The sequence below is a fragment of the Panulirus ornatus genome, chromosome 69 (assembly GCF_036320965.1).
Source record: "Panulirus ornatus isolate Po-2019 chromosome 69, ASM3632096v1, whole genome shotgun sequence".
In the NCBI taxonomy this organism is placed as follows: domain Eukaryota; kingdom Metazoa; phylum Arthropoda; class Malacostraca; order Decapoda; family Palinuridae; genus Panulirus; species Panulirus ornatus.
In genome coordinates this window covers 15,436,088-15,457,337 of record NC_092292.1, presented here as the reverse complement: position 1 = coordinate 15,457,337, position 21,250 = coordinate 15,436,088, and the positions used below count along the sequence as shown (strand labels likewise).

At 39.2% G+C, this 21,250-nt stretch overlaps 1 protein-coding gene across 2 annotated transcripts in view; it reads left to right on the top strand.

Moving 5' to 3' along the window:
• Window positions 1-54: 54 nt before the first annotated feature.
• LOC139747562 (uncharacterized) overlaps window positions 55-21,250 on the top strand; it is a 34,055-nt gene continuing 12,859 nt past the window's right edge. Inside the window, exons 1-13 of one of the 2 annotated variants that reach the window (XM_071659975.1) lie at window positions 55-1,252; window positions 2,643-2,770; window positions 3,212-3,389; window positions 4,270-4,407; window positions 8,943-9,063; window positions 10,258-10,382; window positions 11,369-11,578; window positions 12,254-12,465; window positions 12,919-13,062; window positions 14,830-14,964; window positions 16,613-16,704; window positions 18,273-18,415; window positions 20,199-20,373. In XM_071659975.1, coding sequence (XP_071516076.1) covers window positions 1,124-1,252; window positions 2,643-2,770; window positions 3,212-3,389; window positions 4,270-4,407; window positions 8,943-9,063; window positions 10,258-10,382; window positions 11,369-11,578; window positions 12,254-12,465; window positions 12,919-13,062; window positions 14,830-14,964; window positions 16,613-16,704; window positions 18,273-18,415; window positions 20,199-20,373 — 1,930 coding nt within the window. In that variant the 5' untranslated portion in view covers window positions 55-1,123. The remainder of the gene's footprint in view (window positions 1,253-2,642; window positions 2,771-3,211; window positions 3,390-4,269; window positions 4,408-8,942; window positions 9,064-10,257; window positions 10,383-11,368; window positions 11,579-12,253; window positions 12,466-12,918; window positions 13,063-14,829; window positions 14,965-16,612; window positions 16,705-18,272; window positions 18,416-20,198; window positions 20,374-21,250) is intronic. The other variant, XM_071659976.1, reaches the window with a different exon arrangement.

Below are 21,250 nucleotides of genomic sequence, written 5' to 3'. Positions count from 1 at the left end.
CCTGTTTCTGAGTGAACCGTTTATGTATTTCTTATTGTTCTCTTTGCGACATTTGTCAAGCAATATATTAACCCCGTTTCGATCCAAACAATATGGATCTTTAATCTTTCATTTTACGTGAAAGCCCCATTATACCAAGTCGGCCTGAAGTGTTGGGCAGCCCAGACCAAGAGCCTGGAACCCGACTTACGAGAATAAACGTTTACTATTATAGACACGTATATTAAACCTGGTGAAAAAAGGTCTTTGATGTCTGTCACCTCCCGTGGAATCTGTCTGATATGCCCGACTGACGTAGGCGCGTCGTTGTCACGACTTTGAACTAATTTCTTCGTGTTTTTTCAAGACTTTCAAAAGGGGCTAATTATTCATTTTGTTCATATTTGTTACCATCTTGTGCAGGACAGTCCCACGGCCGTTGAGTATGATGGCCCTGTATATGTTCTCGACCTTAAGGGTCAGTTTAAAGGGGCTATACCCTCATACTCAAAGTTTGAGCAGCCATCGCTATCAAGAGCAAGTATTTTGAGACATGACAAATTTTTCTCCATTGTCTCCCACTCCCGCTTCTTTTGTTCTATGATAGACCGGGAATTCTCATTCCTTCCCATGTTCTCTTCCTTGGAAGCCACTGAATACAAGTGCTCACGTCATTATCTGAATTGTAAATGCAGTTTAATGTGATTTTTGCCTTGACAGACAAACGCGTAGGGCCCGTTTTTGTATATTTAGGGCGTTCTTTCCGGACAGTATAAAGGAATTCGCTTGATTTTTTTATGTATAGATCAGGAAAGAACATATTCGTAGAGTAAATGATTCTTATTCGGTCTCTGATGATGTTCCAGTTCTTTCCTCATCGTGTTTATATTGTTTTCTATTCGTTTCTCCGTCTTTGAAAACAGGGATATTCTGTTTTGAGACATTTTCGCTGTCTCAAATCAGTCATCTATATCTGGGTAGTCAGGTCAAGGCAGGTTCTGATTGTGTGTGACCCCCCCCCCCCCCCCTTTGAGGAGCCGAGGTCATCTGCTTCGTGACCCGAGTGAGTTCAGTTGACCCCAGTGCGCCAAGGTGTGTTGACTTCGACGTCGCTGACGGTGGCAGGTAGGCTGAGACCGTCGTGATGGGACCCCGCCGATGGAGCTGGATGCTGCTGCCGCCGCTCATGATGGCCATCACTGGAGCGATTCTCATCCTGCAGGTCGGCGAGACGGAGACCCTGACTATTGAGAGTGAGACAGCTTTTAAAGAGGTATGTGTAGCAATATTATTGTCATTTGGCTCTATATGAGCGAAACGTTAGACTTAATGAGCTTTATTAGACCTGTCAAGGCTAAGTTTAAAGCTGATAAGACACAGCTCAGCATATATTAAGTATGTAGAGTCACAACTTGCAACGTGAGAAAGTGCGTTCATTGAGCATGGGAATTACAGAGCTATCGGAAGAGGTATGAAAGTCTGACAGGTTTTAGGAAAAGAAACAGGAAGAACCTGGGTTTACGCATTACTGATTATAACACATCGATTACTCAAGAATGATTTTTTACGTTATCATTACAGTTTTTGCTTTACCTTCCATAATCTCTCAATCAGCGTAAAAATATACCATTTGCATATCTGTTTTCCAAGAGACCCACACCTTTCTCCTTTTCAAATCCTTTGTCTGATCATTTTATCTGAAATGGGAGTGTTCAGAAGACATTCTCAAATCATATACCGAAGCGACACCATTTTTTGGCATGGTTTTTGTGATGAATTCTTAAAATGATAATCAGGTTGTGAATAGTCAGAGATTACACCAAAATGATGACACGATATATTCTTGAAACATTTCACCAATATTCCAGATTGAAGTGCATGTTAAGTAACGTGCTATTGACATATAGCATTGTGCATAATTTTGTACTCATTTTAAGGAACTTCCACCAGTCGTGGCTTTAGGGGAGAGCAAAACCAGATGATTCTCTGGCACACCCACATTTTGGGGTCCCTGAAACGTTCCTATTCTATGTATTATATGAATAAACTTTTGTTATATACATGTAATCAGTATTATAACAAGTTACCTCAGTTGCAGTTTCATGGGTTGGACAAAGTGAAGTTGAAATCGAAAATATACTTCATGGATGGGGCAAAGTGAAGTTGAAATTGATAATATACTTCACGGTTAGGGTAATGTGAAGTTGAAATTTGAAATATTTTACTTACCCAAAGATTATCAGAATAAGCCTCAGAGTGGACCCAAATGACCCTGTTGCCCAGGGCCCCAAGAATCCTATGGCCACCTCCACTCGCACACTGAAAAACCTGTGTGGCTTCAAGCATATCATTTTTTGCTGAACACACACTCAATCCAGTTATTCATCCACTCTTTGCCTTATAGATGAAAGGATACCAGATTAGACTGGGGCAAGGCAACAGGTCTGTGATTCCTAGGCTGTAGACAGCTTCTATTGAAGGTTCATTAGGGATGTCCATATGTGGTGGGACATGGCACTCACTGAAAGGCTCTCGACTTACCATGGAGGTTTACTGTACACTTTGATGATCCACCGTGTTGAGTGACCCTGCTGTTGTTGTAGAATAGTATATTGATTAAGCAGGGATTAATGACCCTGCTTCATACTACTGCATATTTAAAGGAACTGCTGAGGAATATGACAGAAGCAGAGCTCCATCATTATTTTGGTGGCCTCCCTGACCCAGTTTTCTACCTAGTCCAACCCAAGCTCCTTTCACACCAGCCGAGGAGTGTGAGGCTTATAATCAGGTTAGTGAAAGAGAAGTTATGCAGCCTTATTTGAGGATCGAATTAAGTATTCCATGGAACAAAAATTGTCTCATGTATAGATACAGAACCATTTTTGTTATAGGGGTTTGGGAAAACGTACTCATTCATGTCTGCTAAATTTCAATATCATTTTTTAGACAATAAGCACAACTAACTTGAACTTCTACTGATATTTAGATATGCATGATTTTATAGCATTTAATTAGATTACTATCCTCATTGATTTTTGTAGTGTAATTGCTCATCAAAAGCTGTGGCTTGCTACAGCTTTATTTCTCTGGGAAATGAGAATTACACTTTCTTTTCATAGAAAGAAATGATGAAATGCCTGAATTTTTTCACCAGTAGTATCATCTTGCTGTCATGTGAAAAAGAAACACTCATATTTTTCCATTTTGATATCTCCCTTACTTTTCACAGATCCCCAGATCTAAGTGTGGACTCAGTGTTGACACTCACAGACCAATTGGTGGCATCCCACTTGACCAGTGTGTATATTGATGGGGAGTGGGTGAATATCCAGCCAGATGTCTGCCACTTCCGTTCCTCAAATGTCACTCATGTCATCACTGTTAACAATTGTAGTGATAGTGGTTTGGTAAGTTTGACATTCATCACTACTGTTGCTGCTTTTAGTCATGAATAAAACATTTGTGGTGTTTTGCACATAACCTTCTTATTTGTATTTTTTACTGATTGTCAGTAAGCTGTTGTCACTTCAACACATTTCTGAAGTTATTTTTAGATGACGTTGGATTTAGTAACTTATTATGGCATCCTTCCTGCAAACTTTTGAAGAACTGATAGAGATTATTGTTTAAAGATTGCACATTTTGATGAAGTGGATACCCTCGTATTTTAAACCATCTTGAAAATGAAAAGGATATTCAAAAAGTTAGAACTGGTATTTTTATCAACATGCATGTAAATGTAGAAGCTGCACCATTAATCAGTTATGCAAATATAGGTAGTCCTACATTCAGTTAATGTTTTTCATATGATAGATTTTACTTCATAAATTTTTGAATGGCTTTAAAGCATTGTTTCCATGAAGTCTGGTATTAGGGAAGCAGTGCCTTTCCCAAATCTGAACCTGTTTCTTAAGTTTTTGAATTGGATTATATCTTATTGCCATGATTTAGAGTAAGTTTAACATAATGGGACTTTTGTTTGGTTTAGAAAATCATGACTAAAAATAAAGAAATGGTATATTTGTTCCTGACTTGCATTTCATAAAATGAGATATGCAAGGTATCTAAGGACATATTATCTGAAAGTTTTGTCACTTTTGGTTATCATTTTTCATTGCCTCTTACAAGTGTCATTTACTAAGGTAATCAAATTGTAAACAGAAATGCTCATATGATTACAGCATACAGTATTGTATATGGACATACTAACTGGTTCTCCATTGAGTACATCATATAAGCATTGGCATCATCCCACCTCTGTCTCATTCTAACTCAATTGTTCTTCAGGATGGCATTATCATAACCCCAGAGCAGCTTGTCACTCTTCACCCTCTCTCAAAACGTTTCACCCACCTGGTAGAGCAGCATCTCCCATGCACTTCTCTTGGTTTAGATGTTGACGAGGGCATTGACAACATATTCAAAGTAAGAAATGTAGCCTAGTAAGAATGCTAAGCCCATATTGTTTTTTAGTGTTATCACTAGAAGATATGGAGTACTTATTTGGAATATGATGATGTTGACAATAGAAGTGATACAGTGATACAGTAATTCTGTGATGCACTATTTCACTTCTGTATTTTTGGGATCACTGTAGTACTATAAAGTACTTTTAGGGTATTGAAGGATAGATTTATTCATTTATGTATTATACTTGATCACTATTTCCTGCATCAGTGAGGTAACACCTGGAGATAGATGAAGAAAGACCCATCCACTCATATACACATACACATATATATATATATATATATATATATATATATATATATATATATATATATATATATATATATATATATATATTTCTTTCTTTTAAACTATTCGCCATTTCCCGCGTTAGCGAGGTAGCGTTAGGAACAGAGGACTGGGCCTTTTTTGAAATATCCTCACCTGGCCCCCTCTGTTCCTTCTTTTGGAAAATTATAAAAAAAAAAGAGGGGAGGATTTCCAGCCCCCCGCTCTCTCCCCTTTTAGTCGCCTTCTACGACACGCAGGGAATATGTGGGAAGTATTCTTAATCCCCTATCCCCAGGGATAATATATATATATATATATATATATATATATATATATATATATATATATATATGTAGGTTTGCGGCAGGGGTGTGTGATGTCTCCATGGTTGTTTAATTTGTTTATGGATGGGGTTGTTAGGGAGGTAAATGCAAGAGTCTTGGAAAGAGGGGCAAGTATGAAGTCTGTTGGGGATGAGAGAGCTTGGGAAGTGAGTCAGTTGTTGTTCGCTGATGATACAGCGCTGGTGGCGGATTCATGTGAGAAACTGCAGAAGCTGGTGACGGAGTTTGGTAAAGTGTGTGGAAGAAGAAAGTTAAGAGTAAATGTGAATAAGAGCAAGGTTATTAGGTACAGTAGGGTTGAGTGTCAAGTCAATTGGGAGGTGAGTTTGAATGGTGAAAAACTGGAGGAAGTGAAGTGTTTTAGATATCTGGGAGTGGATCTGTCAGCGGATGGAACCATGGAAGCGGAAGTGGATCATAGGGTGGGGGAGGGGGTGAAAATTTTGGGAGCCTTGAAAAATGTGTGGAAGTCGAGAACATTATCCCGGAAAGCAAAAATGGGTATGTTTGAAGGAATAGTAGTTCCAACAATGTTGTATGGTTGCGAGGCGTGGGCTATGGATAGAGTTGTGCGCAGGAGGATGGATGTGCTGGAAATGAGATGTTTGAGGACAATGTGTGGTGTGAGGTGGTTTGATCGAGTAAGTAACGTAAGGGTAAGAGAGATGTGTGGAAATAAAAAGAGCGTGGTTGAGAGAGCAGAAGAGGGTGTTTTAAAATGGTTTGGGCACATGGAGAGAATGAGTGAGGAAAGATTGACCAAGAGGATATATGTGTCGGAGGTGGAGGGAACGAGGAGAAGAGGGAGACCAAATTGGAGGTGGAAAGATGGAGTGAAAAAGATTTTGTGTGATCGGGGCCTGAACATGCAGGAGGGTGAAAGGAGGGCAAGGAATAGAGTGAATTGGAGCGATGTGGTATACAGGGGTTGACGTGCTGTCAGTGGATTGAATCAAGGCATGTGAAGCGTCCGGGGTAAACCAGGGAAAGCTGTGTAGGTATGTATATTTGTGTGTGTGGACGTGTGTATGTACATGTGTATGGGGGGGGTTGGGCCATTTCTTTCGTCTGTTTCCTTGCGCTACCTCGCAAACGCGGGAGACAGCGACAAAGTATAAAAAAAAAAAAAAAAAAAAAAAAAATATATATATATATATATATATATATATATATATGTATATATATATATACATATTTATTTATTTATTTATTTATTTATTTTGCTTTGTCGCTGTCTCCCGCGTTTGCGAGGTAGTGCAAACAGACGAAAGAAATGGCCCAACCCACCCCCATACACAATGCATATACACACACGCAAATATACATACCTATACATCTCAATGTACACATATATATACACACACACAGACACATACATATATACCCATGCACACAGTTCACACTGTCTGCCTTTATTCATTCCCATCGCCACCTCGCCACACATGGAATACCAACCCCCTCCCCCCTCATGTGTGCGAGGTAGCGCTAGGAAAAGACAACAAAGGCCCCATTCGTTCACACTCAGTCTCTAGCTGTCATGCAATAATGCCCGAAACCACAGCTCCCTTTCCACATCCAGGCTCCACACAACTTTCCATTGTTTACCCCAGATGCTTCACATGCCCTGATTCAATCCACTGACAGCACGTCGACCCCGGTATACCACATCGATCCAATTCACTCTATTCCTTGCCCGCCTTTCACCCTCCTGCATGTTCTGGCCCCGATCACTCAAAATCTTTTTCACTCCATCTTGCCACCTCCAATTTGGTCTCCCACTTCTCATTCCCTCCACCTCCAACACATATATCCTCTTGGTCAATCTTTCCTCACTCATTCTCTCCATGTGCCCAAACCATTTCAAAACACCCTCTTCTGCTCTCGCAACCACGCTCTTTTTATTTCCACACATCTCTCTTACCCTTACATTACTTACTCGATCAAACCACCTCACACCACACATTGTCCTCAAACATCTCATTTCCAGCACATCCACCCTCCTGCGCACAACTCTATCCATAGCCCGCGCCTCACAACCATACAACATTGTTGGAACCACTATTCCTTCAAACATACCCATTTTTGCTTTCCGAGATAATGTTCTCGACTTCCACATGTTCTTCAAGGCTCCCAGGATTTTCGCCCCCTCCTCCACCCTATGATTCACTTCCACGGTTCCATCCGCTGCCAGATCCACTCCCAGATATCTAAAACACTTTACTTCCTCCAGTTTTTCTCCATTCAAACTTACCTCCCAATTGACTTGACCCTCAACCCTACTGTACCTAATAACCTTGCTCTTATTCACATTTACTCTTAAGTTTCTTCTTTCACACACTTTACCAAACTCAGTCACCAGCTTCTGCAGTATCTCACACGAATCAGTCACCAGCACTGTATCATCAGTGAACAACAACTGACTCATTTCCTAAGCTCTCTCATCCACAACAGACTGCATACTTGCCCCTCTTTCCAAAACTCTTGCATTTACCTTCCTAACAACCCCATCCATAAACAAATTAAACAACCATAGAGACATCACGCACCCCTGCCGCAGACCAACATTCACTGAGAACCAATCACTTTCCTCTCTTCCTACACTTACACATGCCTTACATCCTCGATAAAAACTTTTCACTGCTTCTAACAACTTGCCTCCCATACCATATATTCTTAATACCTTCCACAGAGCATCTCTATCAACTCTATCATATGCCTTCTCTAGATCCATAAATGCTACATACAAATCCATTTGCTTTTCTAAGTATTTCTCACTTACATTCTTCAAAGCAAACACCTGATCCTCACATCCTCTACCACTTCTAAAACCACACTGCTCTTCCCCAATCTGATGCTATGTACATGCCTTCACCCTCTCAGTCAATACCCTCCCAGGAATACTCAACAAACTTATACCTCTGTAATTTAAGCACTCACTTTTTTCCCCTTTGCCTTTGTACAGTGGCACTATGCAAGTATTCCGCCAATCCTCAAGCACCTCACGATGAGTCATACATACATTAAATAACCTTACCAACCAAGCAACAATACAGTCACCCCCTTTTTTAATAAATTCCATTGCAATACCATCCAAACCTGCTGCCTTGCCGGCTTTCATCTTTCGCAAAGCTTTTACTACCTCTTCTCTGTTTACCAAATCATTCTCCCCAACCCTCTCACGTATACATACATATACACATACACATGTATACATACACATACATAGACATACATAAATACACATGTACATATTGATATTTGATGGTTTCACCCATTCCTGTGCACCACCCCACCCCACAGGAAACAGCATCACCACCCCTCTCCATCAGCGAGGTAGTGCCAGGATAAAATACAAAAACAGCCAAATTTGTTCACACTTAGTCTGTAGCTTTTATGTGTAATGCACCGAAACCACAGTTTCCTATCCACATCCAGGCCCCACATACCTTTCCCTGGTTTACCCCAGACATTTCACATGCCCTGATAACTTCTTAAGTGGAAAAATATCCAAGTACCAACATTCCATATCAAGAAATGGCATATATATCATGAGACAGACATCTGACATAAATAATGTACATCATATACTGGTATATACCCAGATCTAATTTTTCCTTACTACTGAATTTTTCCTTGACACACATAGTGTGTCATGTTATCATGAGAAGCATCCTCCTTATGGAATGTAGTCATTCATTACTTACTTAATGCTGGATGAGATACCGAATCTGTAAATGTCACAGTACAGGACAGCTCATTTGATATGCTTACCTGTAAGATATTTTCTGCCATAGGATTTAAGATTAAAAGAATATATTTGATCATTTTCCCTTCATCAATAGATTTTTTCATCTTTATGCATTTGCCTTCAACCAGGAAAAACTGTATGGCTTCCACATCTTACATATATCCAGAAGAGATGATGTACCTCTCCATGGCAGGAAGAAACGACAAGCAGAGGAAGAACAAGAGGAGACAATGGTGTGTGCCACAGGACGTATGTATTCTAAAGTTTTCATTATTTCAAGGGAAATTTTTCCTCCCTGTGAAGTAACGTGGTTAGAAATGCCTATATGTTGCATAGCCATTTCCAAATATGAGGAGAGATCATGCTATGAATAAATATAGCCTTAACTTTATAATTGCATACATAGAATTATTGGCATTCACACAGGGAACAGGAAAAAATTACCAGGGCCTGTATGTCCTTGCTGCAGTGATAAGATTAAAGTATTTGCATACTTCTCATTGATATTGATGTCACAGCTATATACTAATTGATTTGTATCCCACCAGATGTCAAAATATGCTTGTTTATCCATCATGATACCATTATCTAGTATCCAAATTAAATGTAAGCATTTCAGTATGTCTGGAAATGATGTAATGATGAGAGTAGCACAGATCTATCGGCTATCACTCTTAAGGACTGCTATGGCCAAATCTGTAGGTCTGGCTCACTCTCTGTAATCTTTGTTCCTTAAATGTATTGAATGATCTTCTCTTTTGGAAATGAAATATGCCAACATATTCTAAAACATTGGTGTACTTATCGTACATATATTGATGATGTCATGGCAAAAATACTGTTAAATTTGTGTCCGCAGCTAGCAAAATATATTCATATACCACCCACTGGCAGTGAGCTTGTACAATAAACAAGAATTTTTGTGCTCCAGTGCATACTTTCACAATAGTTATCCTGATTTGCATGTTATATTGTGAGTGATTGAAGAAGATTATTGAGGAAGGAGGTTATACACTTCATCATGTGTTTAGTGTGGATGAGACTGACTTATTTTGAAGAAGAATGCCAGCCATATCACATGTTTACAGAAAAGAATAAGACTTTTTTAGGGTATGAGCCCACCAAAAATTATTTGACTTCCACTTGAAGGTAATGCTGAGAGCTATTTTGAGTGAAAGCAAGCCCTTGCTGATGTTTTATTCTGAAACTCCTGGGCTATGAATGGCTACATAAAAAATTTATCAGAATCAAATAATTTTTGAGGTAGCAAAAACAGAAAGTCACTTCATCCACGCCATGGGCCATTTTGCTATAAAAAGAGTGTCAGAATGCAAACATTTTTCTTCAATGGATTGTCATTGTTTCCTCTGACTTTAATATATGTCACAAAAACACTGTTTTTTGCCCTAATCAGCAAATTTTTTGTTTGTGGTGACGTGACAGCTGAGCATGATATGAGTAGGCATATTGATGCCTTTGGACACGTACATGCAAAGCCTCATTATATTCGAAGTTTGAACGAAATCATGTCAGACACAGACCTTCAGGATGACCTCAACACATTCCAGGTTGGTACTATTTGTACTGTTTTGCAGTGGTAAAAGTTTTCCACAAGCGTGACCTTAAGTGCAGTGCTGTTTTACTGAGGAGTGTGATTTTAATATGGCAAGGAATGAATTGTAGAGTGATATAGTAGATGAAAAGTAATACTTGAAGGTGGTTTGGGCTTGTGAAAAGAATGCAAGATGGAGAGTTTACAAGGAAAGTGTAAGATAATACTATTAAAGGGATTTAAGTGCAAAGAAGCCCACATGTTACATGTGGAAAAAGAGTGGAAGAGTACTGGAGGGAGGTGAATGGCAGAAGAATGCATGGAATAATGTATGGGAGGGAGGCATGTAGAGAAAGGGATAAGTGGAGATTCTTTTGCCATAGCCACCCCCTTGATGGAAGCACTCATAGGGAACAGACAACAGAGGTATAGATAGATATATTTGTTTGTGTAAGGAAGATGCATGGAAATAGGGCTGGTGATGAAAATCTTTCAGTGCAGCTGATGGAAATAGAGTGACAGAAAGACATCTGGCATCCTGGGAGTAGTAAGCAAGAGCCTGCATTGGGGAGAGGACCCTGAAGGCTGTGAGGGGAATGGAACACGTCAGCAAAGTGAGCTTGGATAGGCAGCTTGGAGACTTACCATAACCACACCTCCAGAGGTGTCAGAGATATAGCTAGATATATTGATCTGAAAGGTTTTCATGATCTCATAAAAGATCCTGAATATGGACTATTAGTTCAGTGTACTGACTAGACTGTTGTTTGGTGAACCTATAATTCTAACATTGGAACAGTAGATAGATGAGAGATAGGCACTGATGTTAGATGCACAAGTGTTGTTGGAAGATTCTTTGGCTAAGCTATTGTAATTCTTTATAGGTTAGCTTATATGTAGAAATAATGATAATGATAGTAGTAAAGATGATTCAAGTCAAATGCTGACAACATAGATTAGGGGAGACCATGACTAATTTCTCTTTATCCCTGCATGATGAAACAGGTTCCATTGGCACAGGGCCTAGACTTTCATGATGATGGTGAGACCCACAATCATACAGTTATAGTTCAGCCAGCAAATGTAGTAACAAGGAAAACAGTCGAGCTAGCAGTCTTCGCTGATAAGGACCTGTATGAGAACTTCCCAGAGAGGGTGGATACTTCCGAAAAGTCACGGGTGGTCAACTACATCCTTACACTCATCAATGCTGTGAGTAGTTTTGAATGAAAGAAATCATATAGATGGAGGGATAGAGAAAGATTATGGAACAGGCTGGAGTTATTTATTTTTTTATTCTTTATTATTATACTTAATCGTTGTTTCCCTCATCCGTGAGGAAGCGCCAGGAAACAGACAAAGAATGGCCCATCCGCTTATATACACATATATATGCATAAAAGCCCATACACACACATATACATACTTATGCATTTACATGTCAACATATATGCATACACACACACACACACACACACACACATGTACATATATATGGATACAGTGATAGTTAGAACAAGGGTATGTGACTGTTATTTATGTCGAGAGATGTATTCAGATCTGTTATTGTATCAGCAGAGGAATTCTTGACAAATTCTATTTTGGGCTTGTAGATTGCCTCATCCTAAAGGGCTGAGTAGATTTTCTTTTTGTCGCTCCCTTTTCCATCACCAAGTACAAGGCATCTCCCACCTAAACTCTATGTTGAAGATATCTACCACATCACCTCCTCTACTGGTGGAACAGTGCACCTACCACTACCACTTCGACACCATTTACAAAGTATCTATTACTCTATCACTTACACACCAGATAGAAGGCATCTCCTACTCTCCTTCTTTCCTACAAGGGATAAGGCATCTATCAGTCTTACCATTTCCTCAACAGGTACAGGGCATATACCACCAGGAGGAACTACAGGGGTTTGTCATTGACATTTATGTGGTACGCCTGGACATCCATACTTCAAATGAGGGTCCGAGTAATGGTGGGGGTGATATTGGTGCCTACCTGACATCTTTCTGCTCTTGGCAAGAGCCTCGAAACCCAGAAGGGGAAAGCAACCCTGAGCATTGGGACCATGCCATCATGTTATCTGGGTGAGAGAGACTCTTGGGTTATTACCTTTAAGGCTAGGATTTAGAAGAGTAACAAGTTATTTTTCTAATATTAAAGAACATCTTTTGTTTGAATAAGAATATTTTACGTGTTTCTTTTGGCTTTGAAGTTTAATGTTATGTATTCCTGTGAATATCACCATTTCTTAATGTCATTAAAACATGTCAGCCATTTTGTGGCAAACTATATCTCGAGTAAGGCATTTTTGTTGATAATCACAATTTTCATAATGATAGAAAACTATTTGTAAGCTTTCTGAATATTGAATCTAAATAGGAACGTATTATTTCAGATTCACAATCTCAACTGTAACTTTAATCTTGTTATTGTTGAATTTTGAAACACAGTAGCGCTAAGCAAAATATGCATTATCAAAAGACTTGCCATGATAATTTCTTACCACTGATGCCTGTTGGGATCATATCATGGTACAGGTTGGACCTTCACTCATCAGGAAACCCCTCTGTGATTGGGCTGGCCTGGGTTGGAGGAATGTGCCGCCCCTCCATATCCTGTACAATGAATGAGGGTCGTTCCTTTATGTCTGTCTACGTAGTTGCTCATGAGATGGGGCACAAGTAAGTGGCTACCTCATGTGATCAACAGATTTCATATAAGTGCTTGCTTCAGATGGTCAACAGATTGGTAGTATGTAGCTACATGGGGTAATCAAAGGATGCCTGATAAGTGGCTGCCTTACTGATTTGCAGATTGGCCATGAATATCTCCCTAAGCTGATCAAAAGAATTTCCTAGCAGTTGATGCCTCAGGTGATCATCAGATTGTTCAGAAATAGTGTTAGAATGCTCAGAAGCGGTTATTGCAAGTGACAAATAGACTCCCTCAGATCTTTAATAGACCTTTAGTAAGTGGTGTTCCAGGTAATTAATAGAAATACTTATAAGTGGCTCCCTCATGTTATCAGCAGACCACTGGTAAAATGATTGTCTCAGATGATGAACAAATCACTTGTAATTGATTGTAATAGGTTAGTATATGGCTGCAATTGGCAATTGGTAAGTGATTAACAGTTGATCATCAGAACACTGGTAAGTGGCTGCTGCAGGTGAAGTAGACTGCTAGTAAATGACACCTCAAACGGTCAATGGACTGTCGTTAAGTGGCTGCCTCTTGTGATCACTGTTATACTAAGTATTGAGTGCCTCCGGTGTTAACCAGTAGACTGCTTGTAAATGATATCTCTAATGATCAGTGAACTGTCGTGAAATGGCTGCCTCTTGTGGTCACTGTTATACTAGATAATGAGTGCCTCTGGTGTTAACCAGTAGACTGCTTGTAGATGATACCTCAAATGATAGTGGACTGTCATTAAGTGGCTGCTTCTTGTGATCACTGTTGTACTCGGGAATGAATGTCTCTGTTGTTAACCAGATCACAGGCTATTTGTAAGTTGCTTTCTTTGGTGTTCAGTAGACTGGAGGCAAGTAGCTTTAAAATGACTGTCTCATATAGCTAGAAGACTGCCCATGAATGGCTGCTTCACATGATCAGTAGACTGCTGGTAGGGGGCTGCCTCTGTTGATCAAGAGACTGCTCATAAGTGGCTGTTTCTGGCAATCAACAAACTTCCAGTATGTATATATGCATTGAGATCAACTGATTGGTGGCTGTTTCAGGTGATCGGCAGGTGAATGGAAGATACCTGCTGAAAAAATTAACTTTAATACCATCATGTCACCTATCCAAGCAAGAAATATTTTAGAAGAAGATGTAAAGAGTTACTCCTGTAGTATTGGAGTTTAGATAAATGGAATAAGCTGTGGCAAAAGCATGACTGCAAACAGCATACAAAAGTTTAAAAAGTTACCTGACAGTAAAGTGTACAATATTGGACCTCACAAGTATAGAACCCCCTTGCTCAGCTGTACAAAAGATTTATTTATTATATATTGTACTTAATCGCTGTTTCCTGTGTCAGCGAGGTAGCACCAGGAAACAGACGAAGAATGGCCCATCCACTCGCACATAACAGCCCATACACTAATATATACATACATATACATATCAACATATATCCATACGTACATATACATATATACACATGTACATATTTATACTTGCTTGCCATCATCCATTCCTGGTGCTACCCCGCCTCACAGGAAACAGCATTGCTACCCCCAGCTTCAGCAGTGTAGTGCCAGGAAAACAGCCAAAAAAGGCTAGATTCATTCACACTCAGCTAGCTGTCATGTAATGCTCTGAAACAAGCAATTTATCAAACATTTTCTAATCATCTTTATTGTCATAAAGATTTTCATACTTTTTTCATCTACGATTTTTTTTTCTAACTGTGTATACCTTATGACATACATGTGTTCCTTCAGTCTAGGGATGAACCATGATGGGCAGGGTGACGCACAGCAGTGCAGCAGCACCAAATACATTATGTCCCCATCAGTAGGACCAGGCAAAACCACCTGGTCTTCATGCTCCATCAGTGTCATCCACAATTTTCTTAGGTAAGCAATTGGGTTTAATGTTGCATACGTCTAGGATGCTGCTGAGTATATTGATTCATAATGATTCATCTGTACATACCAAAGGTGCTTTATTTATATTTTGAAGGATGTTTACAGTAGGTTAATAATGATGACTTACATGCCTTTTCATCATAGTCTTTTTTATACATAATTAGTATGAGTTCTTTGTATTTTATGATCATGCATTTTTTGTGTGTTTCCTGAATATTTAATGATTTTTTTGGATAAAATACTGTATCACTTTAAAAGGACATCTACCTTTCTATATATCTAACACCAACCTCCTCAGGGAACTCCCTTAAAGGGGTGGCCAAGGCAAAAGAGTTTCCATTAATGGCAAACTCCAGTGCCCTTTTTAGCTTTTAATGCCTCTCCTTTAACAGACCACTGGCAAAGGGCAACTCTAGTGAGTGTTTCCATAGGCTCCAACCAGTTTTTCCTACAGACTGCAACTACATAATGTTCCAACCTACTACCTCTACATGCTCTTGCCTAATGTTCCGACCGACTAATATTCCTACCTACTACTTCTTTGCATTGTTCTTATCATTTTGCGAAAAGGCAGGGCTATCGCTTAGCACTTACTGCAGACAAATCTAGAGTTATGAAGAATGAGTTGTGTGAGTTACCTTTGAAAGACAAGTTCCCTACCTCAGGCATAGGTTGTAAGCTGCAGACAGTAACTCCTGTTCTTGGAGTGTTCCAATGATCCTCAAAACCATCTTATGCCTTCCATATCAAAATGACTGGATTCACTCTATATTTTGTGACTTTAAGTTGTGCTGAAACTAAATCACCAACTGAAACTTTTATCTTTTCTTTATCCTTCATTTGTCAACTTGTACTTTCTTCCTTTAGAAAGTCTTAGGTCTCCTTTAGAAACTCTTAGGTCATTCTTTTTGTCTTTTCTTCTTCTTTTTTCTTTTTTCTCAAGGGCTATGGTCCTTTATGCAGTATACTTCCTCTGCTAAGTTAAGTGCTGTAAGAGTGTAATATATGGGGACCATTAGAGAATTCTTTACGTATTTCCCTTGACCCTTAGATGTAGATAGATTAAGGAAATGACCATGTATTTGATGATGAGTTTACAGAAAGGCATGTAAAAAGAATGATTTTTAGAAATGTGTGGAAACCATTTCCACACAAAACAATAATAGACTATGTATTCTAGAGTGAATCCATGGTAAACTGTGTGTGCAGTAGGCATTCAGAAAAATGCATCATGAAATAAGGATTAAGGAAAAAGATTTTGAGTGCTGGGGCCTTAACATAAAGGAATGTGAAAGGCATGCATGGGATAGAGTGAAGTGGAGTGATGTGATATACAGGAAGGCAACGTATTGTCACTGTTGTCAGAGGAGGAGAGTGGTATTAAATTTATTGATATCTTGCATTACCTTCCCACTTAGGGAATTCCTTCTACCCATATTAGGCTCCTGTGGCACTTGGGAAACTGGCCCATCCATGATTCAGGACCACAGGTCATAAAGCGTTGTGACGTTTGTGCTTCCAGGTGCTGAAAGTGTAGAGCAATGGAGTAGTAAGTGCTCAGTGTCTTCTTAATGGTAGTTCAATGATTCATTCTACAATATGATGATGAGTAATGAAATGTGATGGTATATTCCAGACAGTCATCATGTTTGGACGATGGGAAACAAGGCAGGGTTACTGCAAGTACTGGAAGAGCAGCAAACACCTTGTCTGAGGATAATCATAGTGGTCAGTTATTCTGACAAAGTTATGTTAATGGTAAAATTTTGTTTGTGGTTAGAAGTACAAAAAAACTGTATCTCTCTCTCACTCTCTATCTCTCAGGAAATTTCTAATACGTTTTCTTATAGTAGTAAAATTACTTTGTTCTTTCTTTAAATACAACTTGGCTTTACATTATATAATAGAAATTAAGAGAACAGAAATTGATGACGTGAAAATGGTACATTGGGTGAAGAAGCCATTGGAAACGTATGTACGTGAAAACTGCACAAATCATAAAGTTGATAAAAGTCTTGTTGCATTATGATTAAAAACAAGGTTTATGGATGTGTATACTTCATATGACAGCTTAATCAAGGGTGCAGAGTGAAAGATCATTGAACATTTTAATACCAAGACACTCACTTCATCAAGATAGATGTAAGCTAAATGATAGATATGAATACTAGTTGAGGCTAATGCAGGTTATCCACCCTATGCAAATGAGAGTTAAAGATGATATAAAGACTGAGGGAGAAATATAATTTCTGTTTATGTCACTATTATAAGTCTTATATACATTTATATGTGGGATGTTTATAGCATTGAACATAGTGTGATTCATGAAACCTGCATTGAATGTAGCTTCAAAGACACCAGAATGTGTGGATTACATTACCATCCACAAGATCTGCAATTCCCAAATAACCAGTATATGGTGGGAATGCTGACAGACTGTGATTGATCATTTGGGTAGCAGGAGCAAAATGAATATGTAAATTGGAGATAAGCAAGGGTTAAATGCATTGTAATTTGTGAAACCTGCATTAAATGTGGCTTCAAAGACACTAGAAACAATAAGATGTGGATTATGATACCATCCACAAGATCCGCAATTCCCAAATAACTAGTAAATGCTGGGAATGCTGCCAGACTATGATTGATCATTTGGGAAGCTGGAGTGAAATGAACATGTAAATTGGAGATAAGCAGGGTGTAGGAATGATGTATACCGAAGAATGTTTAAACTTTGGGACATCTTTTGTCGTAATGATTGCCATTGTGTGACAGCCACTCATTGCAGAAACATGAATACATTAGTTGGGAACTTTATATCAAAATTCATATTGTGGGCATTATTGATTCATAAATTGAGTTTTAACAAAAGGTTAGGTGAGAAAATGTAAAATGTTTTCTGTTGGTGATGAATGGAGAATCATCCCAGAATGCATGGATTAGCTATTTCGTGAATTATGTGTCTGTAACCTATAGCTACAAAGGCATGCTAAACTGGATGGAACTATAAGTTCACAAGATTCCTTCTATCCCAAAAGTAGTGACTACTTCAGTTTTGAAGCCCATAGTATTGCATGTTTTTCTTATAGATCGTTGGTTGAATATGCTTCAATATCCAGTATGCATGCCAAGAAGGCTGTCGCTAGCATTTATAAGCTTTCAAGTGAAAATGTAGTTCAGTTATGTGGGTATTATTACTGCTACTTCATTATTTAATAACAAGTTCTACATATTTTTCTAGGGAAGATATAACTTAGAATAGAATTGGCAATCCACGAGAATCCTTTGTACTTTTCCAGAGATCTCACCTATTCAACTTAAGTCTGAAGCAACAGTAGATCTTCAAGCCATCCTCCAACGCACCCCTGGCTACCAATTCGCGCTCCCTGACCAGTGCAAAGTGCTTTTTGGAATGGAATACTACCCTGCCCTCACCAAGTTTGTGAGTATAGGAAATCAATTAGTGCTTGAGAAAATTTAGAACTGGAAGATAGTCCTGTAAGTGTTTAAAGAAGATTGTGAAGTGTATATGTATATAATGAGGATGAGGAAGTTTTGTATGGGAAGATTTATGTTGATGTGGTGATACACTAAGTGCTGGAGGAAGTAAAGGTAAAAAGATTGGTGCTGGGACCTGGGAAGGTTATAGTTCTAGAATGTGTTCCTGGAAACTGGGGAGGTGTTAGATCTAGAGTATGTGAACATGGAGTAAAGGGGGCCTAAGTGTTTGGGTAAGTTAGATAACACTAGGAGATGATGCTAATTGCTGAGAGAAGTGAAGGTGTCAGTAAGGTGCTGGGATAAGTAAATTTGGCATGAAGTGCTAGGAGCAGCGAGAGCTGAAGCTTAGAGGGCAATACTGTGAAGTATGTGTGGTGCTGGGAATATGAAATTGTACATGGAGATGCTGACTGAGGGAAGTAAGGATGCACAAAGTTATGAGGAGAATGCAGAGAGCTGCTGAATGCATTGAGAGAAGGGGTAAATGCAGAAGTTTAGGAAGTTAAAAGTTAGGTAGTGGTCGGTTGGCAGCCACCGACCAGGGAGGCATATTACCGATGCTACCCACCAGGGTATTGGGAGAGTTAGTGAGCCAGCACTTCAGTGGTTGTCAAGTTGCAGCCATTTGACCCATGTAGTTGTCTTTTCTTTCTGCCGCACCCATACATGGATTGCTGTCTCTCCTTGTCACACATGACACTTGACAATGCTTGACTCATACAATTCATTCTTCTTAACTCAAGATTTTTCCTGTGTTGAATGTTATGCACTAGCCATGCCTTTTGGTAAAATGGAAGGAGGAATTGATAGAATTAGTAGGTAGGAACATTAGACAGGAGAAATAGGTAGAAGTGGCTGGTTGGAATATCAGATGGGAGCATTAGGTAAAAGTAATAGATTGTAACATTAGGTAGACACTTAGGTAGTAGTTGGTAGTAGCATTAGGAAGGGGCCTCTGAAAATACAGTGCTACAGTTGCACTCTGCCAGTGTCTATTAAGGGTGAGGTAATAGAGGCTAAAAAGCAGCACTGGAATTCACCAGTTACGAAGACTTTTGCCATGGCCTTCCCCTTGAGGGGGTTCCTAAAGCGAATAGGTGTTAGAAATATAGATAGATAGATAGGAAAAGTGTGAAAGAAAGTTATAAATGATGTTGAGAGAGGTCTCATAGTAAGTGATGGGAAAAGCAGTGTTCAGATGAGGAAAAAGATATATGAAAGTCAATAAAGCACAACAATAGACAGAAGTAAAGCCTTGAAAAGTATGCCAAAAGCATGTATTAAAGAATCAAAGAAATCCTACTGAGCTTAGCCACCAGGGAGTGGGTTACGGGAATAAGCCTATGATGAATGGAAGCATTCTAGACAATTAGTGATTAGATGATATATACTAAGGATATAAAATGTAAGGGTAATTCAGAAATGAAAGCAAGAGCAGTAATTTTTCTGCATTTTATAATTCATAAGCATGAGGTGATGATTAGAACAGTATTAAAATGATATAGGCAGATCCCAAAGATGAGAATGTAGATCCTGTTGGACAAATCTGATTGTATCTGAAATTATAATTTTTGTTACTCTACGTTATGCATTGATGCTTTTTTGAGTACCTCCCTTTGCAATATTCCACATTGAAAATTATGATATATACAGTACATTGTCCAGCTTATTTTGAACTGACAGATTGTCATGATTAACAATGTTGTTTTTTCACGTGTACATAGGACTTGTGTGACTACCTGTATTGCACTAATGGTGTGGTAACTAAGCCAGCCCACCCTGCCCTTGAGGGATCCTTCTGTGGTTCCCACAGAGTCTGTATTGCTGGCAAATGTCAACCAGAGGAGGATTTGGCCAGATTGATCCTATATAACATTCCCAGTATTCCCCATAGTGGAGGTAAGTCCTTTCATCAACCATTGGTGCGTTATACGACTCCTGATGTATTTATTCTGAAGACGAGATGTTGCTTGCATGATGGTGATATTTTTACCTAACTGGTTTTCCCCACTTTCATGAATTAGTGTCAGAAACAGACAAAACAAACATCCACATTTGCACACACCCACCTCTGTTTTTCATATATAGTGGAACAAAACCAGAGTCCTCCATCCATTACCAGGCCCTGCATACTACTCTATGGTATACTTTGACTGCTTCATATATCCTGGTTCAGCAAATTAACAATATAACAGTCTCCATATCCTACTTTTTGTGTCTGTCAAACTCATCCCATGTAACCTTCCTGAATATTCAAATCCTATTTCCCCAAAGCCTCCTTTACCCCAACCTCCCTTCTCTATGTTAGTCATTCCCTCCTCCTAGCTTCCTGTACTTCCCAGAGAGACTCTGTTAGTCTCTCTTCATTTGTCTCTGTAAGACCAAACTGTTTTAGCATAACCTGGTTAGCCTTTTTTTTTTCAGACTATCTTGACTACTACACCTCTTTGTAATAGTGTCATTTCTTAAACAGACAGCCCACCACATGCCACATATCTTCCTCAGGCATTTTCTATCCAACATACCTCACCCCCTTCCTTTCTTAATCATTCAAGATTTAGGACACATCGATACAGCAGTGTTGGGACTACCTTACCTTCAAAGGCCTTTGAATACTGACTTTTCTTTCCATACTCTTCTTAATGCACCCAGATCCATAACCTATCTTCCACCCTTTGATTCACTTTGGCACCCATGGTTCTCATCTGCTCCTGAGTTCTCTCCAAGGCACCTAAAGCGCTTCTTTTCCCATTAGTCATTTCCATTTAAACTTGCA